At 41.9% G+C, this 20331-nt stretch overlaps 2 protein-coding genes across 2 annotated transcripts in view; both read right to left on the bottom strand.

Moving 5' to 3' along the window:
* The window catches only part of LOC131025745 (uncharacterized), a 774387-nt gene that overhangs the window by 458556 nt on the left and 295500 nt on the right, over positions 1-20331 (bottom strand). The window lies entirely within an intron of this gene.
* Positions 3514-4281, bottom strand: LOC131025752 (uncharacterized). The gene has a single exon (XM_057955539.1). It carries the CDS (start codon positions 4279-4281, stop codon positions 3514-3516), a length of 768 nt encoding a protein of 255 aa, XP_057811522.1.

Here is a 20331-nt window from a genome sequence, read left to right on the forward strand (position 1 = left end):
AGATCTGCCATTCTCCTCGTGGCAGTGCTCGAAGAATCTTCAAATTGATTTCTCGTTGAGTGTACTTGTCCTTCGAGATGGATTGAACTTCATTCAGGATTTGATTGAATCTGAGTTCCATCTCTTCGACAGATTCATTCTTGAGCATGAGGAAGGAGTCGAACTTCTGAAAAGCAATGGATAGCTTGTTCTCCTTGATTTCCTCAGAGCCTACGCACATTCTTTCAAGAATGTCCCACATCTCCTTTGCACTTTGACACTTGATGATCTTGGTGACATGCTTGTCTTGTACAGTGCTGGAGATGATACTCTTGGCAAGATTGTGAATCTCATCTTGTTTCCTTTCTTCTGTGGTGAAGTCTGCCTTCTGCTTGTTCTGGACTTCATCGAATGGATCCAGGGAAGGATCAACTGGAATTCTTTTGACAGTTTCGATGATGATGATTGGTCCATTGGTGATGACTTCCCACATTCGGCAATGTTGGGCAACGAGGAAGCTTTCAAGCCGAAATTTCCATATGTCGTATTTTTCAATACTAAACATAGGTAAAGAAGATAACCTGCCATGGTTAGTCTCCATAACAACAGATAACAGCAATTAAGAGCAAATAACAAGCACTACTTGAAAGAGAAAGGTTTTTCGAGACCTTTGAGAAAAAGGATCTAGTTCAATTAAAACCTAGTCAGAAACAGACTGTTCTTGCGAACAACCTGCTCTGATACCAATTGTTAGGTCCGGAGAGTCTCGAATAGGTGTATGGGGGGGGAAATACACCTATGGGCTATTTTCATAATTTTCTCTAAAAACAGAGGGATCTCAAGAATGAGATCAAAACGAAACTTTACACGCAAACTATGACGCCTGTTAACTGAAAATAGTTTTGACCAAACAGGGTTGACGACTGATACTGAAAACTCTTCAGTAAGGAGTTATCAGTTAAGTCACTGGAACTTAACTGATGCACATAAGGGCTTCAGTCGAGTTTGTTAAAACAGAGATGATATAAGTCTTCCTGACTATCAGAGGATAGATCAGTCAGACTGATATCACACGCAGAGGAAATAAACTTGTTTCGTAATAGCCTCGGTTGAGCACCGTGTGCTTGCCGGGTGCACACAACCGTTTCACTGAAGAGACCTTACTTCAGTACCCACGCTTCACTCGCGTCGGATTTCTCACTCCTAGCACGACCTTGCACTAGGATCTCACGGAGTCAGAGTACCTTCCTGAACTCCTTTTCACTCAAACACTCGGTTTTTTTCTCACGAAAGGAGGTTTGAAAAACTTGTCAACTAGACTTCAAAGAACAAGTTCTTTGGAGCAAGTTTTGACCTGGGCTTCTGGGTAAACAAATATATGCCTAAGGTCTAAGAGAATGTGTGTAATCATTAGTGACTGATTTTGGCTTTGGAATTCTCTTCTTCGATTCAAGCTTTGGGGAGATTAAGCTTTGGGCTGAGTAGCAATTTCGGCAGAGCTTCAGCTAAGGTCGTTGAATCGGTGAAGATTGAAGTTGATCTTCGAGCGCTATTTATTGGAGAGGTCTTGAATAGATCCATTGGCGGAGAACGTCTTCAAGATTTCTTCCGTTGGAGAGCATTTCGAATTTGGGCTGAGGCTTCAATCTTCGAGGTTCCTTGTTTGGTGGAAACGGCTCTCTTGAGGGACAGGAGATGTGACGTCTCTGATAAAGTATCCACCAAATAGGAATGACCTCTGCAGAGAGGGATGATCCTGAGATCTCTGCATTTAATGCAGCTGTACTGTGTAAGCATGTGGCGTCCTTTGAACGTTGGAAGTTTAGTCCGAGGAAGAATGTTTAACTGATACTTGACTTTAGTATCAGTCTGCTGAGTCCTCGAAGCACGCATTAAGTAATCAGTTCTGAACTGATACTTCAGTTGGTATCTTCAGTCTTCAGTCCGTCAGTCCTTCAGTCCTTCAGTCTTCAGAACTGCTAACTAAACCAGAAACGAACTCTAACACTTGAGTTCAAAACAGTTCTAGTCTATTACAAATTAAACCTAAGGATTTTGGTATCATCAAAATAAAACCTAATATTCCATGGGGTTCCCAACAAAGCATTTTTTTTTAGAATTAGAATATGTATCTAATATATAATCAAATAAGCAATCCGCACGTAGGCGAAATCTCTACATCGCACAAAGGTGGGAAAATTAACCGCACGCAGGCGGGATCATTACCCACACAAATGTGGAAAAACTCCTCGTACGCAGGCGGGATACATATCACAAATGAGAGTTTTTGAGTGCCTCAACTTTGACATTTGACCTAGATTTCATTAGCTTGTTTTTTTTTTCAATAAAGTGTTTTCTACGACTTTTAAAATTTTGATTATAAATTATGCAGTTTTTTTAAAATTCCAGTTCTACTCTTTAAATTAAATTTATTTCCACTATTATACAACAGTTTAACATGTTTAAACAAATGTTATTAGCATCTAATACACAAAGTGGAAGTGGTTTGATTTTGCACATAAACTTTGAAATGAGTTAAAAATATATGAACTTAAATATTATAGCAATTTTACCATAGTTTAATTTTTGTTCAAATTAAAACTGACGTGGCAAATTGGATGTTGGTATGTACTCATTGGACATTTTAAAAACGGTATCGTATAGAACATCTCTAAACAACATCATTTTAAGAGGATTTAAAAAAATACTAAACTTGAAAGATATAGGATTTCCATAATTTTTAAATATTTAAGATTTCCATGGATTTTAAATATTTAAAAAATAAATTTTATGATAAAATTACCACAATATTATTATTATTAGAGCATCAACAACCCTTGCACCCATAGTGGGTGCAATAGACATGGTCCCACTTCTATTGCACCCACTCCAACAATGGTATTGCACCCGCTCGGGTTCAATAGATTTTAATTTCATTTTCTCTTTACTTTTATTCTTTTTTCAATTTAAATTAAACAACTTCAATTTTAACAACATAAAATTCATTCAACTAAAAATCCAAACATTACAAATAAAAAAAAACAAATATTTAAAACATCTAATTTTCGAAAAATTTAAAGCCGTCGAACTACGGGTCAACCGGACCAAAGCGTGCCCATATATGCTCAACCAAATCATCGCGGAGGCGAGCATGCAATCGTGCATCCTTCAAGCTTGCATTCCGTGCCAAATAGGCGGCGAACTCCGGTGATACTCCGGAATTGAATTGTGTTTGAGGAGTAGAACTTGGTCTCTCGCCGTCGTCACCGTCAAAATTACTTGCATTTCCACCTTCATCCTCAATGATCATGTTGTGCAATATGATGCATGCAAACATGATCGAACTCATTTGCTCCGCCTTCCACAAACGCGACGGTCCTCTTATTATACCCCACCGAGCCTGAAGAACACCGAAAGCTCGTTCCACATCCTTCATTGCAGCTTCTTGCATCACCTTGAACCTCCGCTTCTTCTCATCGTTCGGAAACTGGAAGCTATTCACGAACACCGGCCAGTCCGGATAGATGCCGTCTGTTAAGTAGTATCCTCGAGTGTGGTGAGAATTGTTGGCGAGGAAGTGCACAGCCGCTTCATCCCCGCTAAAACATCGTTGAATAGCGTGGACTGGTGGAGCACGTTGATGTCGTTGTTGGACCCAGCGACTCCAAAGAATGCATGCCAGATCCACAAATCTTGTGAAGCAACGACCTCTAATATAATTGTTGGCTCGCCTTGATCCCCTCGAGTGTAGGCGTCGTGCCAAGCCACGGGGCAATTCTTCCATCCCCAATGCATGCAGTCTAGGCTCCCCAACATTCCCGGGAACCCATGGCGGGCTTCGTGCATTGTAGTGATGCGTTGCACATCGGCAGTTGTTGGCCGCCTCAAATACGTGCCGACAAAGATACGAACGACGGCCTTGCAGAATTTCTTCAAGCATTCCAACGCCGTCGTCTCTCCTATACGGAGATATTCGTCACAACAATCAGCAGCAGTTCCGTATGCCAATTGTCGAACAGCGGCAGTGCACTTCTGGATCTGGGAGAAGCTTAAGCGGCCAATAGCATCCGGACGTTGTTGGAAGTAAGGATCGACTTCTAGCGCATTGACAATACGTAGAAACAACTCCCGGCTCATGCAAAATCGACGGCGAAAGAATTGTGGCCCATAAACAGGCTCGACAGAAAAATAATCGCGATGGAGGCGCTCGGCTCCACCTTCACGGTCACGACGAACCACTGTCCGCTTCTTCCTCGGGCGTGGTGGAGGTGGATCGAAACGATATGAACTTGCCACTGTCATAAAATTCACAGCACATCTCATAAAAAATAAATCGGGGGCTTGAGTAGGATCGGGAAGAGGAGGAAGTTGTGCGGGATCAACATGAACTTCTTCGTCGGATGAAGAATTTGAGGAAGAATTATTGTTGGAAGAATTGGTGGATGAAGACATTTTCTTTAAAAATTAAAGAGAAAATGAGTAGTTTGATGTAGTGTTTGTGATTGAGGAAGGGGATATGTGATTATATATAGGTGAAAAAGAAAAAAAAATAAAAATAAAAAATGGCCGAAGAGACCGTTGAGAAGCCAACGGTCAAATGACCGTTTAATTTTTTTTTAATCCGAATATATATTTTTTAATTACGGAAATGGGCGCGTGCAATACACCCATTTCCTTCGCTCCAGCTTTGCTGCGGGTGCGTCCATACGCCCCTCCTCCATTGCACCCGGGTGCAACAACTGTGGCGGGTGCGATAGGCCGGGTTCGATCCGGCCTTCGCACCCCACATTGTTGATGCTCTTATTTTTTTTAGCGCGCCCTCGCCGTCGTTATGGATTCCGGTCACTCGCCTCGTGGTGACCATGATCGTTCGGCATTGAATCTTCCTCTTATCTCCAACAACTTCACAAGATCTTTGACTATGATGTCGTCTCCTCCCGTAAACCCTACTGGTGTTGCGGGCCTCCCGGCTAACCCTAGTGTCGCCGCTAATTTTGCCAATGTTTTTGCTGGTATTCCCACTAGTTCAGAGGATATTTCAACATCCTTGTTGGGGAAGAACAAAGCCATGAACTACGCTGCTGCTTTGGGACCACGAGTGCGAAAGCCGGACCTTCCCGCTCATAGATTTCAAGCGCTTCACACCTCCTCTTCAGGAGGTATTGATACTCTAAAGATTCCCTCAGATTTCTTTCAGCAACGTATTAAGGAATTCAAGTTTGCTCTCATAGGGAGGCTGATGCTACGTAAAGGTTCCAAACCTAGGCTTGCATATAAACTAAAGGCTGAGTTACAAAACATATGGAATACCTCTCACGCCTGGCAGTTGATACCTATGGGAAAGGGTTTTTTTACCCTCAAATTCAGTTCGATGGAAGACAAAAAGGTGGCTAAGGGAAAGCTAAGTCTTGATATTTCTAACGGTCTTTTGCGGCTTCGAGAATGGGTTCCGAAGTTCGATCCTTACAAAGAGTTTTCTTTATTGGCTCAGGTTTGGGTGCACATTTATTATTTACCTATAGAATTGTGGCATTCGAAAATTATTTCGGCTATTGGTCGTTACTTGGGCAATCCGATTCGCATTGATGGAGGTTCAGCGGACGGGGATGTGGGACACTATGCCCGGGTCTTAATTGAAATTGATCTTTCTTTACCTCTTCGTGAATCCTTGATGATTGATGAGGATAATAGTTCTCTCTATATTGAATTTAGCTATGAGTCGTTGCCCCCGTACTGCTCGCATTGCAAAATCGTTGGGCATCCCTCAGATAAATGCAGGAGACTTAAACAGATGGAGGGACTAAAAAATTAGGAAAATGAGGGCTCTGACAAAGCAACGAGTTTGGACAAAAAAGAAGGTGGTTTGAACCAAGAAAGAAATCAGCAGGTGGTTGAACATGTGTGGCAGCAGAAACAACCGGAAGCACACTTGACAATGGATCAGATTAACGAGACGGTTCGAACTTCTGAGGCTAACCTGGTTTCTAGTCCGGCTACCGCGGTCAATTCTCCTGTGAATAAGGAGTGCTCTGATATGTCTAACAAGGTCAAAACTGGTAACTCTTTCATGGCTCTATTAGGTATTGACGATAATGTGCAGCTAACGGGTCCGAACATGCTTGGAAAGCTGCTGGTGGACTCATCGACGATGAAGAATGATTTTGTCATTAACATTGATAATGAACAAGAGGTACAGCGGTCCGATACTCTCAGATTGAAAGGTGGTACGTCTCAGGATTCTAATCCAGATCTCAAGGCTCTTGCGATTGAAAATGCTATGAAAATTCAAAAGTTGGAAGCATACATCCAAGAACAAGAGGTGGTTAAGAGATGTGGAAGACCTCCGGGGCGAGGAGGCAAATCTCTTCACACACCTGCAGCTGACTTTATTAAACACAGACTCAGGAAATCTATAGAGTTGGGTCATAAGGTTCAGAACTTTATCATTGAAGAGCCGGTGCGATCGAGCCTACGTACGATGAATAATTTGGCTGCTAAAAGCTGGGCGGCGGAAATGGAGATGGAGGAAACTCCATCACCAGCTTTTTGACCTTTGTCTTTATGAATGCGCTTGTTTGGAACGTCCGAGGCTTCACAGACGAATCTAAACGGCTCATGAAGGAGCACTGCCGCTCCTTCTCTCCACTTATTGTGGGTATCATTGAACCTAAAAAGGATTTACACAAAGTTTCGACTAATTACTGGCATTCTCTCAATCTCACTCCTCGCCACCAGAATTGCAGGACTCCTCATCGGCCTAATATTTGGCTCCTGGCGCAGCCACCAGTGGTCACTAATATTATTTTCTCCTCGGAGCAGACTATTGTTTCGGATTGTTTGTGGCAGAATATTAGTTTCCGAGTTGCTTTGGTTCATGGAGCTAACGATTCTCTTCTCATACGCGATCTTTGGTATGATCTTCTTCATTTTGTTGATGGCTATACTTTATTCATTGGTGTCTTTAATGCGGTTAAAGGCGCTCATGAGCGTTTTAGCTCGATTATGCCTTCTCGTGCTTCATGTTTGGAGTTTTGTAGGTTTATCGATGATACGGGGTTTCTGGAACCTCAGTCCACGGGTCTTCAATTTTCTTGGTCCGGTCGGAGATTTCTCCCAACGCATGTTGAGTCCTTGTTGGATAGGGCGTTGATTTCTCCCTCCTTCTCTGATCTTTGGAGCTCTGTCACCACGCATGTGCTCCCCAGATTAACTTCTGACCGTTCCCCCATTGTGCTCCAATGCAGCCCGCCTATCATTCCTGGGTGACTGTCGTTTCGCTTCTTGAATATGTGGACTGCCCATCCAGATTTCATGGAGGTGGTGGGTTCCTCCTGGCGCGAGAGCGTCAACACCCCTTGTCCTATCCTCAGTGTGATGCTGAAACTTAAGCGTCTCAAGGGGGCGCTCCGGGTTTGGAATAAAACTGGTTTTGGTCATGTGGACATGCAGCTTGCTGTCCTCCAAAGTGATTTACTCAGGATTCAAGATTGTATTTCAAGATAGGGGTATAAGGATGCCTATTTTGACGAGGAGATCTCGAAACAACCAGAGATTAACACGATGCTTTCTAGAAAGAATATTCACATGCAGCAGCAAAGCCGAATCTCTTGGCTTAAGGATGGGGACCGGAACACAGCTTTTTTCCACAGAATGATGAAATATCACAATTCTGGTTTGATGATTAGCCATCTTTACATTGGTGGAGTCGCTGAATATGATCAAGCTGCCATTGAGCTTCATATTGTGGATCATTTCACTACTATGTTTTCTCAAGGGGTGGCGGAGGATGTTGACTTGGCTCATGTGGAAGCTAATATTGATATTCAGGTAACTATGGAGCAGAATAAGGAGCTGGTCGTGATTCCCTCGGATTTGGAAATTCGGCGTCGGTTCTTAGCATGGACGCCCACAGCGCCCCCGGCCCTAACGGCTTTTCTGGCACGTTCTATCATAAGTGCTGGAGCATTATTAAGGAGGATATTATTAGAGTTGTCTGTTGTTTTTTCCTCAATTCTTATCTCCCGAACGGATGCAATGCCAACACTCTAATTTTGATCCCAAAGTCAGATTCGGTTTCCACGGTTTCAGATCTTCGGTCGATAATCTTATCGAACTTTTTCTTCAAGATTATTTCCAAGATTTTGGCTGTACGATTAAATAAGGTTACTTCTGCCACCGTCTCTCCTAATCAATTGGGTTTATTAGTGGTCGCTCTATTCACAATTGTATCATGTTGGGTTCTGAGGGCTTTAATTGTATGAATCGCACGAATCGCAAATCAAACATGGCTTGTAAAATCGACATCAAGAAGGCGTTTGACACCATGAGTTGGGATTTCATCCTCAAGATGCTCAAAGTGTTGGGCTATCAGGATACTTTCATTTCTTGGATTGCTATTATCTTCCGTTCTGCCAGAATCTCCATCCTTTATAATGGGCGTCTTAGCGGTTATTTTGCCTGCACAAGAGGGGTTGGTCAAGGGGATCCTCTCTCTCCTATTCTTTTTGGTATCGCGGAGGATATGCTTAGTCTCATTTTCTTAAATTGTGTGGCTTCGCGTCATTTAATTCCTATGAGTTATAGTAGGAACATGGATCTTTCGACTCACCTGCTCTATGCTGACGACATTTTAGTTTTTTGTCGGGCCTCTGTTCGCAATGCCACGAAGATTAAGCATATTTTAGAGTATTATGCCAGTTTATCGGGTCAAATTTGTAGTCTTGAGAAATCTCGCATTTATTTTGCTCAGGGGGTCTCCACCCCCATGAAGAGAGGCATCAATCGTATCTTGGGTTTCACGCAGGGAGGTGATCATGTGACTTACTTGGGTGCTCCTCTTTTTGTGGGACGGCCGCGTGTTTCACACTTTATGGGGATAAAGGATAGAATTGTGAAAAAGTTTCCGCGCTGGGCTGGTCTTAACCTTTCCATGGCATGTCGTCTTTGCCTTGTTAAATCGGTTATTCAGAGTTCGATTACTCACACTATGATAGTGTTTCGTTGGCTGAAATCTCTTCTCCGCGAGCTGGATCGAAAGTGCAAAAATTTTATTTGGACGAGTAACACGGAGAAGAAGCCCTCTTGTGCAGTTAATTAGGATCGTTGCTGCGCTATTTCTGAGGAGGAAGGTCTTGGTCTTCGGTCCTTCACTTTGATTAATAGAAGTTACCTAATGAAGATGGCCTGGAATGTGATCAAAGGGGGCGCTCTAGTTTCCAATCTTATTGGCTCGAGATACTTAACTTCTCACGGGTATGCGAAGAAAAATGTGGCCAATTCTTCCATTTGGCTTGGCTTAAAACAGGAGGTTGTTGAGCTCATGAATAATTCCTATACGGCTGTTGGTGATGGTCGTTCTACCCTTTTAAAGACGGACAATTGGCTTGGGTATAGGCTGTGCGATAAGTTGGGTAATCCTAGTTATTTGCTTGATTTGCTCACTCACTCGGTCTCTGATTATTTCTTTGATGGTATTTGGCATTTCTCGGAGAATTTTGTGTTGAATTTTTTGGATATTGTTTGCGACATTCTTCATCTTCCAATGAACAGTGACACGAACACTCGTTTGTGGAAGCCTTCGCTTCATTGTAACGTCACTTCATCTCTTGCTTTTGCTCATATTGGTCATCGTTACCCATGTGTGTCTTGGGGTTCGTGGATTTGGGATCCAACCATTCTGGTGCGCCGCTCCTTAGTTTGTTGGCGTGTCATCCATGGGAGGCTGCCTACTGTGGATTGCTTGAGACGTCAAGGTCTTGTTACTCCTAATGCTTGCCCACTTTGTTGGAATGCGGCTGAGTCCATAGATCACCTTTTCTGGCAATGTCGGATGGTGGCTTCCATTTGGCAGGTCTTTCTTGCGTGGTTTGGGAAAAATGATCTTCATGATTGCCCGGATATTTATTCTTTCTTATCTTTCGCTTGGAATACCACATTTAGCTCTCTTTTGCAAAAGCTTTAGAAGATTGGCGTCATCAGTTTGATTTGGATGATTTGGACTAGTCGCAACAATGTTATCTACGAGGATCAAGCGTTTAGCGCGGTCACTGTTGTGAAGTTTATTAAGGTGGTCTATAAAGAGACGGATTATATTAAAAAACTTGGCTTTATGAATAATAAATGGAGCGATTATCTTACTCTCCGTGGTCTCGGAGTGAAATCTAGGCCCGCTCCTCCTCTGGATTACATCTCAGTTTATTGGTGGCCGCCAGACATCGATTGGATCAAGGTTAACACGGATGGGTCCGCCTCTGGAGCGCCGGGCTTAATCTCTGCTAGAGGGGTCTTTCGAGATCATAAAGTTGTTGTTTGTGGCTGTTTTCACATTAAGGGTGGTTATGGATTTGCGTTCGAGGCTGAACTTCTTGCTGTCATCACTGCCATCGCCATTGCTCACAAAGTGGTTGGCGTGGTATTTGGCTTGAAGCTGATTCCTCCTACGTCGTGGATTTGTTACATAGAAGATAAATGGAAAGATACTCTCACGCGTCTTGAGGATCTCTCGTTCAAAGTCTCCCACATTTATAGGGAAGGGAATGCTGCTGCAGATATCATGGCCCACTCTTCTCGCCGTGAGGGTTGGTGGTCACAAGAGATTGATGAGATTAAGGAGGCGGTGAGGCTGGACATGTCGTCCCACAGTCATACTCGTCGTATATAGTGCCTTGGTTGTTCTATCTTGGGTTGGTTATTTTGTCGAACACTTGGGGTGCCTTGTTGTGTAGCTACTGATGGTTGTTGTTTGAGCGCTTGGTGTGCTCTCGTCTGCTTCTTTGCGGTTGCTGGGAGTGTTGGTTGCTGGTTGTATCCTTGGTGCGAGAGCTTGGTGGTCTGCTGCTTCGGTCGAAGTTGTGTTGGTAGTTCGTCGTTGGCAAGTTGCGGTTGCATGTGTTTCTTGGGTTGCTGCTGGGGTTTGTTGCAGTTGAAGGTTGGGGTGTCGATTTGGCTTCTTTTCAGCTCTCGGATGCGCTCGAGGCTGGGGTTGAATCGGTCGGACCTCATTGGATGCCATACGTTAGGCTTCTCGTCTTTCAGTGTGGGTTGTTTTTGGGCCGGTTCGCTTGGGTCGTTGATGCGCCGTGCCTTGCTCTTTGTTGAGTTTGTTCTTTTCGCTTGTTCTTCTTTGTTGAGCTGGTTAGGCCGGAGCTCCCGAAGCCGCCCTCCGCTCTTGTCTTCGTTGTTTTTGCTTTTGTTTGTCCGTGTAGACGAGTACTCTTTTTTCCTATATAAGGTTTTCCCGCGAGGGTTTTCCTATATAGGTTTTAACAAGGCTCAGCCCTTAGTTTGTTTTTTTGTGCTTTCAAGGGTTCTTGGTTATTCTTTTTTCTTTTTTATATATAACCGTTTTTAATTAAAAAAATTATATACTTTTTATTTTCATTCAAAAATCATGTACATAATTGGACTACCCAAAATTGGTTTGTTAATGTCAATAACACTTGACAATTGTAATTTGAATCTCCAATCTCCGTGTGAATCCGGCAAGGATGCCTCTCACGTTCAAATACGCAATGGTTCAGTGACTGCTCTGTAACTTAAACTTTCCTTTTACATTGTTTTAAGGGGTTATTGCCATAAAATACTCATAGTTTATCAATTTTTTTATTTATAATATGACTTTAAAATTTAGTCAGAAAATACATCAATTTTAAATTTAATCTTATTTTAACATAATTTGAATTTATGAAAAATAAAAATCTATGTGACATATTTATTTTTATTTTAAATCTAGGCGACATATTTATTTTTGTTATAAACTACGTGGCATGACCCCACACACCCACCTCACACACACACACCAGACTCACACTCACACACACCGACCAGTGGGGGGGGGCTCCCAATTTTTGAGTTTTTTTTAATATAGATATATATTTTATATATGTATATGTGTATATAAATAAGAAATAGAAGAAAAAATATAGTATATCCAACTATCCATATTAATTATTTGACATTGTACATTGATTGGTTATATTTATGTTATTTTTATCCTATTTGTTTTTTTCTTATTTAATTTTCAATGTTGAATTTGAGTCCATTCTAAAGTTAAAAGTAAAATTACTAATTATTAACAATGAAAGTTAGTTTATTTGTTTAGAAAATGAAATATATTTTTTTAAAGAAATGTATAGAAATATGTTTTTGTATGTTTTTAATCTACTTAATGTTGAATTAATTGAATTGCAAACAATTATCTATTATATTAAGTGATTGTTAAAAAAATGCATGAAAATGAAGTGTACTGAATGCCAAAAAAAATTGCCCCTGTGTAAATGTCTTCAGACATCGTAGATCAATAGATTCAGCCCCCCCAACCTCTCAAATCCTGGATCCACCCCCTGCCGCCCCCACCCCCTCTCTGTCGGCGCTCCTGCCGTCGCCCGCACGACGGCGGTGCCGTTGCCAGAGTGGCATCTCTGTCACAGCCCAAAACCGTTTAGTTCCTTTGCAATTTTTATTTGAAAATTATTGAAGTTTCGAGTTATTAATATATATATATCTATGAGTCAAATTTATGAATATGTTTAGTCGCGCCCCTAGTTAGATAAATAAATTTAGATTATATATTATGACTTTAGCAATAAAATTTTATACTCAAGAATATTAAGTTATATTTGGGCCAAAAATGACTATTTGCAAATTTTCTGTGGGGCCTTAATCATTATTTATTTGTTTTAATGGGCTAACATTTACTAAAAGCCCACCATCTTTAGTAATTCATCTACATTTATCCTGAGTAGTATTACTGATTTTTGAAAAGAAGTCAAAATAGCATGTACGTGTTTTCATCTTCAGCCATATTTCATTTTTCCTTTTCAGCCACAAATTTTAATTCTTGGCAGCCAAGTTTTCTCCTCAGCCATCCAATTTATTTTCTCAATCTTGTGGAATTCATTTTATCTATTCCACCGCCTCATTTTAGCTTATTAAGCTCTTTCATTTTCTGAAAACACCAAACCACCAAATCCCTGCAATCAACTTCTTGTTCTGTTGCTTTCGATTCAAGTGGTAATTTTAATTCTTATGCAGAAATTATGTAATCTTATTCCAGCACATCAATGATTTCTTCATTGTTTTCATATCTGCCCAAAAATCAAAACTTTACAACAGAATTCTGTTTTCAAATCAAAACATGCATACATCGATTTTCTGTAATTTCCATAAGGAAATAGAATTAGTGTGGAAAGAAATGGAGAATTAGGGAGAAGTGGAAGGTTGGTTGGGGGGAGGGAAGACTGTAGTCGGAAGAGGGAAGCAGGAGGCGGCGGCGGCGACCTGCCCACTGCTGCTGCCTGGCATGGCGGCGGCGATGGCAGCCGTTTCTGTCGGCCGAAGGAAAGAGAGGGCGCCAGATCTGGAATAAGGAGGCGGCAGCTTCGGCCTCGCCGATGGCTGTTCGGCTGAGGAAGAGAGAGAAATGAGGGGCGGCGGCTGGGCTGTGCTGCTGTCGACGCAGAGGCGGCGATGGCGGTGCTGCTGCTAGCCGGGTGAGCGACAGGGGAGAAGCTTGGTTGTGGCGGTGGCTGGCGGAGGTGTCACCGGAGAAGGGTGGCCGCAGCTGCGGCTGGTGCGGTGAGGACAAGGGCAGGGGAGGAGGAAGAGAGATGAGGGAAGAGGGCGAGAAGTGAGGGGTGAGAGAGAGATAGGAAGAAGGGGGAAGAGAAAGGAGGCAGAGCCGCCGGCCTCCGGCGGCGGCGTGCCGTCTGGTGGCAGCGGCAGAAGGCCGAGAAGAGGAGAGGGAGGAGGGTTGAGAGAGGGAGTGAAGCTGCGTGGGTTATGCTGTGGAGTTGTGGGGGTGTGAGTTTAAATTAGGGGAGTTGGAAGAGTGGGCTTGGGCCAAAGGGGGAGTTTAATTTCATGGGCTGAGATTATTTAAGTAGTTGGGTTTATTTTAATTATCCTATGGGCTGCATATTTCATTTTAAATAAGTTGGACTTACTTTATAAATATCAACCCACATTTTCGAAAATATATTTTACTACTTAAATTCATTAGATCAATTATTTTTACATGATTCTATAATTTAAATTATTTTCTAAAGTTCAATTAGGCCCTTATGTTTATTATTTGAATTTATCTGACTAGGTGCGGCGCGACTAGGACATGGATTTTAATTTGAATTATCAGAATTAGCTTTCAAGTTGAAGTTCAAGTTCAAGTTCAAAATTCAGGTGTGGGATTTATTTCAGTACATGCCCGTGGTTAATTCTTGTCCATTTTAATATCATGTGTTTACCATATGTGAGTTGCATTAAATTATATCGCTAGGGGCCCGCTCAATGGGTCCAGGACTTCACAGTCCTTGGTATGCCACAATGCGATTTCATGTTAAAGTTATGGTTGCAACCAGTCGCCAGGGGCCGGCTCAATCGGTCCAGGACGGAAAGGTCCTTGGTATGCCACCGTGCGACTTTCAGTTACGAATGTATTGATCATATGTGATTCTCATTTTATTAACGTGGATAATGATTGCATGTTCCCACACTGAGTGTACCCTGTATGCTCATCCCATACTTAACATTTTCAGGTTTAAAGGTCGGAGGCGCGTGGAAGGTCGAATGGCGAATCGAATATTTTGAATTTAGTTTTACTTAAAAATGTTATGTTTAGTAAAGTATTTTAAAAAAAGATATTTATTTCACTATTTTCTCGTTAAATATTTATTTATATTCATAGTTTTTCCGCGTGCGTTTTCATTTAAAATTAAAATGGATTTGGGTGTCATAAGGTGGTATCAGAGCAGGTCTACTTTCCTGTAGACTCTGCAAAATATTTTACATGAAATTTTTAAAAGTCATGTGTGACAAATCCATTCGACCTCTACGTGCTCCGACATCAAGGTAAAGATATTTCAAATATTTTTCAAGGGGGGTGAGTATAAATTGTTTACGTTGAAAGTATTCAAGTTATTATTGCAGTTATTGTCAGACTTGACGGCTGTCCCCACAGACCAACACGAGTCTTTTCTAGCGTGTTTTGTCCTCACTCGCACGCTCCCTGAGAAACTTCCCAGGGGGTCACCCATCCCGAAATTGCTCCAAGCCAAGCACGCTTAACCTTGGAGTTTCTTTCGTATAGGCACTCACCCATCCCGAAATTGCTCCAAGCCAAGCACGCTTAACCTTGGAGTTTCTTTCGTATAGGCACCAGAAAAGAAGATGCATCTTGTTGATATGAGTAGCACCTATCAAATCACTTAAGCTCTCCTCGAATATGCAGTCCCATACCTGCATATTCTTGGAATCCCTCTCGTTCGGGTGTGTTTCGGTGCATCCCTGCGCCCCTCCGCTTGGAAGTCTTAACCGGAGCCGCTCCTTGTCTGTGCCTCTTTGCACCGGCGATCACTCCGTACTTCGTCCCCGGGCGTCACAGGCCCACCAGCTTCCGCTTGGTTCGTCCCCGAACCACACCGTACTGGGAGAGGTTCGGCTCTGATACCACCTATAACAGCCCGGCTCCAGACTTGACGGCTGTCCCCACAGACCAACACGAGTCTTTTCTAGCGTGTTTTGTCCTCACTCGCACGCTCCCTGAGAAACTTCCAAGGGGGTCACCCATCCCGAAATTGCTCCAAGCCAAGCACGCTTAACCTTGGAGTTTCTTTCGTATAGGCACCAGAAAAGAAGATGCATCTTGTTGATATGAGTAGCACCTATCAAATCACTTAAGCTCTCCTCGAATATGCAGTCTCATACCTGCATATTCTTGGAATCCCTCTCGTTCGGGTGTGTTTCGGTTCATCCCTGCGCCCCTCCGCTTGGAAGTCTTAACCGGAGCCGCTCCTTGTCTGTGCCTCTTTGCACCGGCGATCACTCCGTACTTCGTCCCCGGGCGTCACAATCTCCGCCTCTCCCCTCGTTCTCCCTCTCCTCCCTCATCTCTCATCTCTTAGCTCTCCCTTCGTTTTCCCTACTTTTTGATCTATACTGACCCTAATTGTGATTATTTTTTTTTATTTCCCGATTTCCGAATTTTTCTTGTTTTTACTATTAAATTCTTGCGACTCTGATCGGAACAAGGATGCCACTGAGATCGACGAAGAAAACACCGTCGGGGCCTGGGAGCAAGAGAGCTCTGCGGGGACGAGCGGCTTCCGCAGCAGCGGCGGCAGAGAATGCTCAGGCCCCTGCCTGAGGTACCAAACATGAAATTGGAGGAGATTGAGTTTGCGGAGGAAGGAAAGCCGCGGTAGCAGTGGGAAGGGAGACGGAGCAGGAGAAGCCCGACGCTGAGGAGAAAGTTGTGCTAGAGACCGTAGAGGCTTCTGACTGGATCGATGGTGGTGGAGAGCAGCGGTAGAGGGGGCGGCGACGGCGGGAATGAAATGAATGTTCGTTTGCAGGAATCGGGATGGCAGATGCTGAAGCAGGATATTGGGCAGGTGGAGTTGAATATCTGTGGTTTGTCGCAATAGGGCTTGCAAAATAGATCATCATCGATAAGTTTCCTGTGATGGAAGGCCATCAGCGGAAGAAGCTGAAAGTGGGAGATTGGGTGAGAGAGAAGCTGAAAGGGGGAGATTGGCCATCGTCTGTTTAAAATAGAAATAAATATGCCACATAGATTTTTATTTTTCATAAATTTAGATTATGTTAAAATTAAAATTGATGTATTTTCTGGCTAAATTTTAAAGTCATGTTATAAATTAAAAAATTGGCAAACTATAAATATTTTATGGCAATAACCCCCTTGTTTTAAACTATAGTAATATCTTTTTTTTTATCAAATAATAGTATTAGTAATCTTAAATTTTATTTTAGCTACTAAACACCTAAATAGATAATTAATCTCATCTACTTTATAGTAATCCCTCCGTCCTTATAAAAAGTATAAATTTATAAATGAGATGAGTTTTAATAAAGTAGTTGAATGTGTTGTGAGTGAACTAAGGGTCCCACTTTATTGTAAGTGAAAATTTTATCAAAAATAGACTGGATTCATTTTATGAGAACAGACGAAAATAACAAATTGGATACATTTTATGAGGATGAGGGGAGTATTACTTATCTTGGTTTTATTAATTACATTATTTTTTTTCTTTTTCTTTTTTAAAAGTACTCTATATTACTACTTATCTTAGTTTTATTAATCACATTGTTATCCTTTTCTTTTTTAAAAGAGGAACAATAATGGTTTTTCATTTCTCTCATTGGTGGCTCGAACTTCCGACCTATTGATTGGAGGGGAGGTGTCTTACCAACTGAATTACATTTCGTTAACTTATTAATCACATTATTTCTAAGCATGAATATTAAATATACACGACCTAAATGAAAGACGTCGAGTACATTATTCTAATTATTTAAGAATTTTGTCCGAATAAGGAGGCAGAATTTGAGGGGATGAGTGGCAGCGAAGATTCACCGTCAGGGAGGGTGAGCGACGGTGACCGTGGCTTCTGAAGAGGTACAAGACAGGGGTGAGGTGAGAGATGAAGCCGGAAGGGTAAGGGTGAGAGATTAAGCCATAATCTTTTGCTGCCAGTGGCGGTGGTGAGCCGTTGTCACCGAAAAGAGAATACAAGCAGGGGCAATGGGGGTGTCATGAGTAGAGGGAGGCGGCAACATCTTTTTCGTCGCCGAGAAAGGAGGCGTCACCGCGTGGGGCGGCGTCAATGTCTAAATCTGAGAGTGGAGGTGCCATGGCTTGCTCTACTGGCTGTTGCAGTCGCCGGAATCAAATGGGCTGTTGGGAACTTAATGAAATATCCTAATCCTAGTTTTGATGATACCAAAATCTATAGGTTTCAATTGTAATAGACTAGAACTGTTCGAACTCAAGTGTTAGAGTTCTTTCTCTAGTTTAGTTGCTGTTCTGAAGACTGAAGAACGAAGGACTGAAGACTGAAGACTGAAGATGCCAACTGATGTAACGATTAAGGCAAAGTCAAATATTGATATTTGACCTATCAGTCGAAGGATCAGTTTTGACTGATTACTTAATGCGCGCCACGTGGATTCAGCGGACTGATACTAAAATCAAGTATCAGTTAAACATTCTTCCTCGGACTGAACCTCCAAAGTTCAAAGGAAGCCACGCACTCCAGAAGTACAGCCGCATTAAATGCAGAGATCTCAGGATCGTCCTTTCTCTGCAGAGGCTATTCCTTTTGGTGATTACCTTTTCAGAGATGTCGCATCTCCTGCTCTTCAAAGTAGCCGTTCTCACCAAACAAGGTGAAGGAATATTAAACTGAATTAACGTTCCGCTTTGCCCGATGATCGTTTCTTGGATTATTATTAATTTATCATACAACGATTAATCCTAACATGCTCCTATGAATTTAACAGCTACACGTTGGAGTTCAGAAATACCTGAAGAATTCAGAAGAATTCGCAGATTCGCATCTGAACAGACCAGTCAGCTTCAAGCCTTCGTTTGAAGCCTCAAACGTCCTCAAATCATATTTCGCCCAGAAATACGACTTCTTCGTCTTCGAGAGAGCTTTCCGTGGCCGCCTGATTCGTCTGAATCGGAGTTCTGTGGAGGAAGTTATGGCCATTTTACGGAGACTGCCAGAACTTGGTTTCCTGCGAAAATCTGACTCCAGCTCTGATCTTCTCGACTGTATCCCACTCAGCTTTCACCGTTGGATGGACAACGATCTATGAAAGTCCCAAGAGAGAAATAAGCCCCACACGTTTTTCTTCCCTGCGCCCCACAGCTCTCAAAACCCTAATATTTTATCAGTGTGTTTTCCTGAGAGCTGACAGCTGTATTTAATTAAAATTAAATACGTGTGGGCACAGAATTAGTGTAGGAGGCGTTTTTCTCTCCTTCTAGGGCTAGGAGACATTGGGCCAGTCCAGGGACCAGATACAAGGAATAAAGATGGGCCTCAAATAAATTAATTTATCTATGGTCAGCCCAGACCATAATTAATTTATAAATATCAGTTCATTCCACTAGAGAACCGATACTGACTTACCCCTTTATTGCCGGTGATGAGTCGGGGGGCTTGTATTTAGACTTATTAAATCTCCGTATTTAAAATATCCGACATCCATTAATTAATTAGAGCTCTGACAGCTTAAATTAATTAATCTCTTTATAAATCCTTAAGCAGTACCACTCAAACTTTATTATTGCGCCTGAACTTAATCAACCTGCAGGGTTTAGCGCAATAAACCTTATTGAGCTCCTTAAGGGGATGTCATTATCCTATACCGGATACGGGTACTAATACAGATAATCAAATATCATATATTAACCGCTATCACCCAAGATACAGAGTACTCGAGTTAGTATATAACTTTCACCCATAGTAAGTCAAAGTGATATACGAATTAACATATATATCTGAATACTTATTAGTATTAAGATCTTATAAGTCACCGAGATCTTGATTCTTCACTTAAGTCAGATAGAAGAATACATCTCAACTGTGGTCCTATCAATACGTAATGACGTACCAGTATAGACAAGTAGCCAAGACAAACTACTTCCATCTATACTGCAGCCTAAACCAATAACTTGTCCTAGAGTTATTTCGGCTGTGATCATATTATATCTCTTAAGGTTATTCCAATTATATGGTCTTCTGTGATCTACAACACACCATATAATCTACTTATATAGAGATAAAGAACATACATATGCAATCATGAACACAATCAGATAGGAGATTAGATAGTGAACTTAGGAAACATTGTATACAAGCATAAAACGTTCTTGCTTTCAGTATACAAATCCAACAATCTCCCACTTATACTAAAGCAAACTTTTAGTATACAATGCGTCTATTTACCAATCACCTAACACTTCTCCCACTTATACTTAAAGTTTCCTAAGTGGGTGGCATCAATCTGGCATCAATCGCATTCCCATCTTTCAATGACCATTTGCGATAAACCTTTTGTGAAAAGATCAGTAGGTTTCTCCAAAAATGTGAGAATTTATTCTTTGAGCACATAACCTCGATTTACGAATAATCATATAACTTGGTACTTACTCTCCATGTGTTTGACCCCTTGTGGTTCTTGGATTCCTTAGAGTTTGCAACTGCACTTGAGGTACCACGAAGGTGATGCTCTCACGCAAACTAGGAATCACTCTTAGACCCTGGAGGTAGTGGTCAAACCAAAAGGTTTTACCTCCCAAGGAAAACACATAGCTCGAGGTAATTATTCTTTGTTCCGGTCAGCCTGAAAATCCGAAATCATACAATCCAAAAAGGAACTAAACTGTCTAACTAGTAAACGATCCTTATTCTCTAGTCAGGGACTTGAAAATATAATTTACCACAGTTCAGTATCCTTAACTAGGACTATATATATCTTACAACCATGCTAACTGCATAGCAAATATAAGATCTCGTACATAGTAATCCATACATGAAGCTATCTACT

Source organism: Salvia miltiorrhiza, chromosome 5 (genome assembly GCF_028751815.1).
Source record: "Salvia miltiorrhiza cultivar Shanhuang (shh) chromosome 5, IMPLAD_Smil_shh, whole genome shotgun sequence".
NCBI classification, from domain to species: domain Eukaryota; kingdom Viridiplantae; phylum Streptophyta; class Magnoliopsida; order Lamiales; family Lamiaceae; genus Salvia; species Salvia miltiorrhiza.

Excerpts from the sequence above, each read along its gene's own strand:
- LOC131025752 (XM_057955539.1), bottom strand. The coding sequence starts at position 4,281 with ATGACAGTGGCAAGTTCATATCGTTTCGATCCACCTCCACCACGCCCG.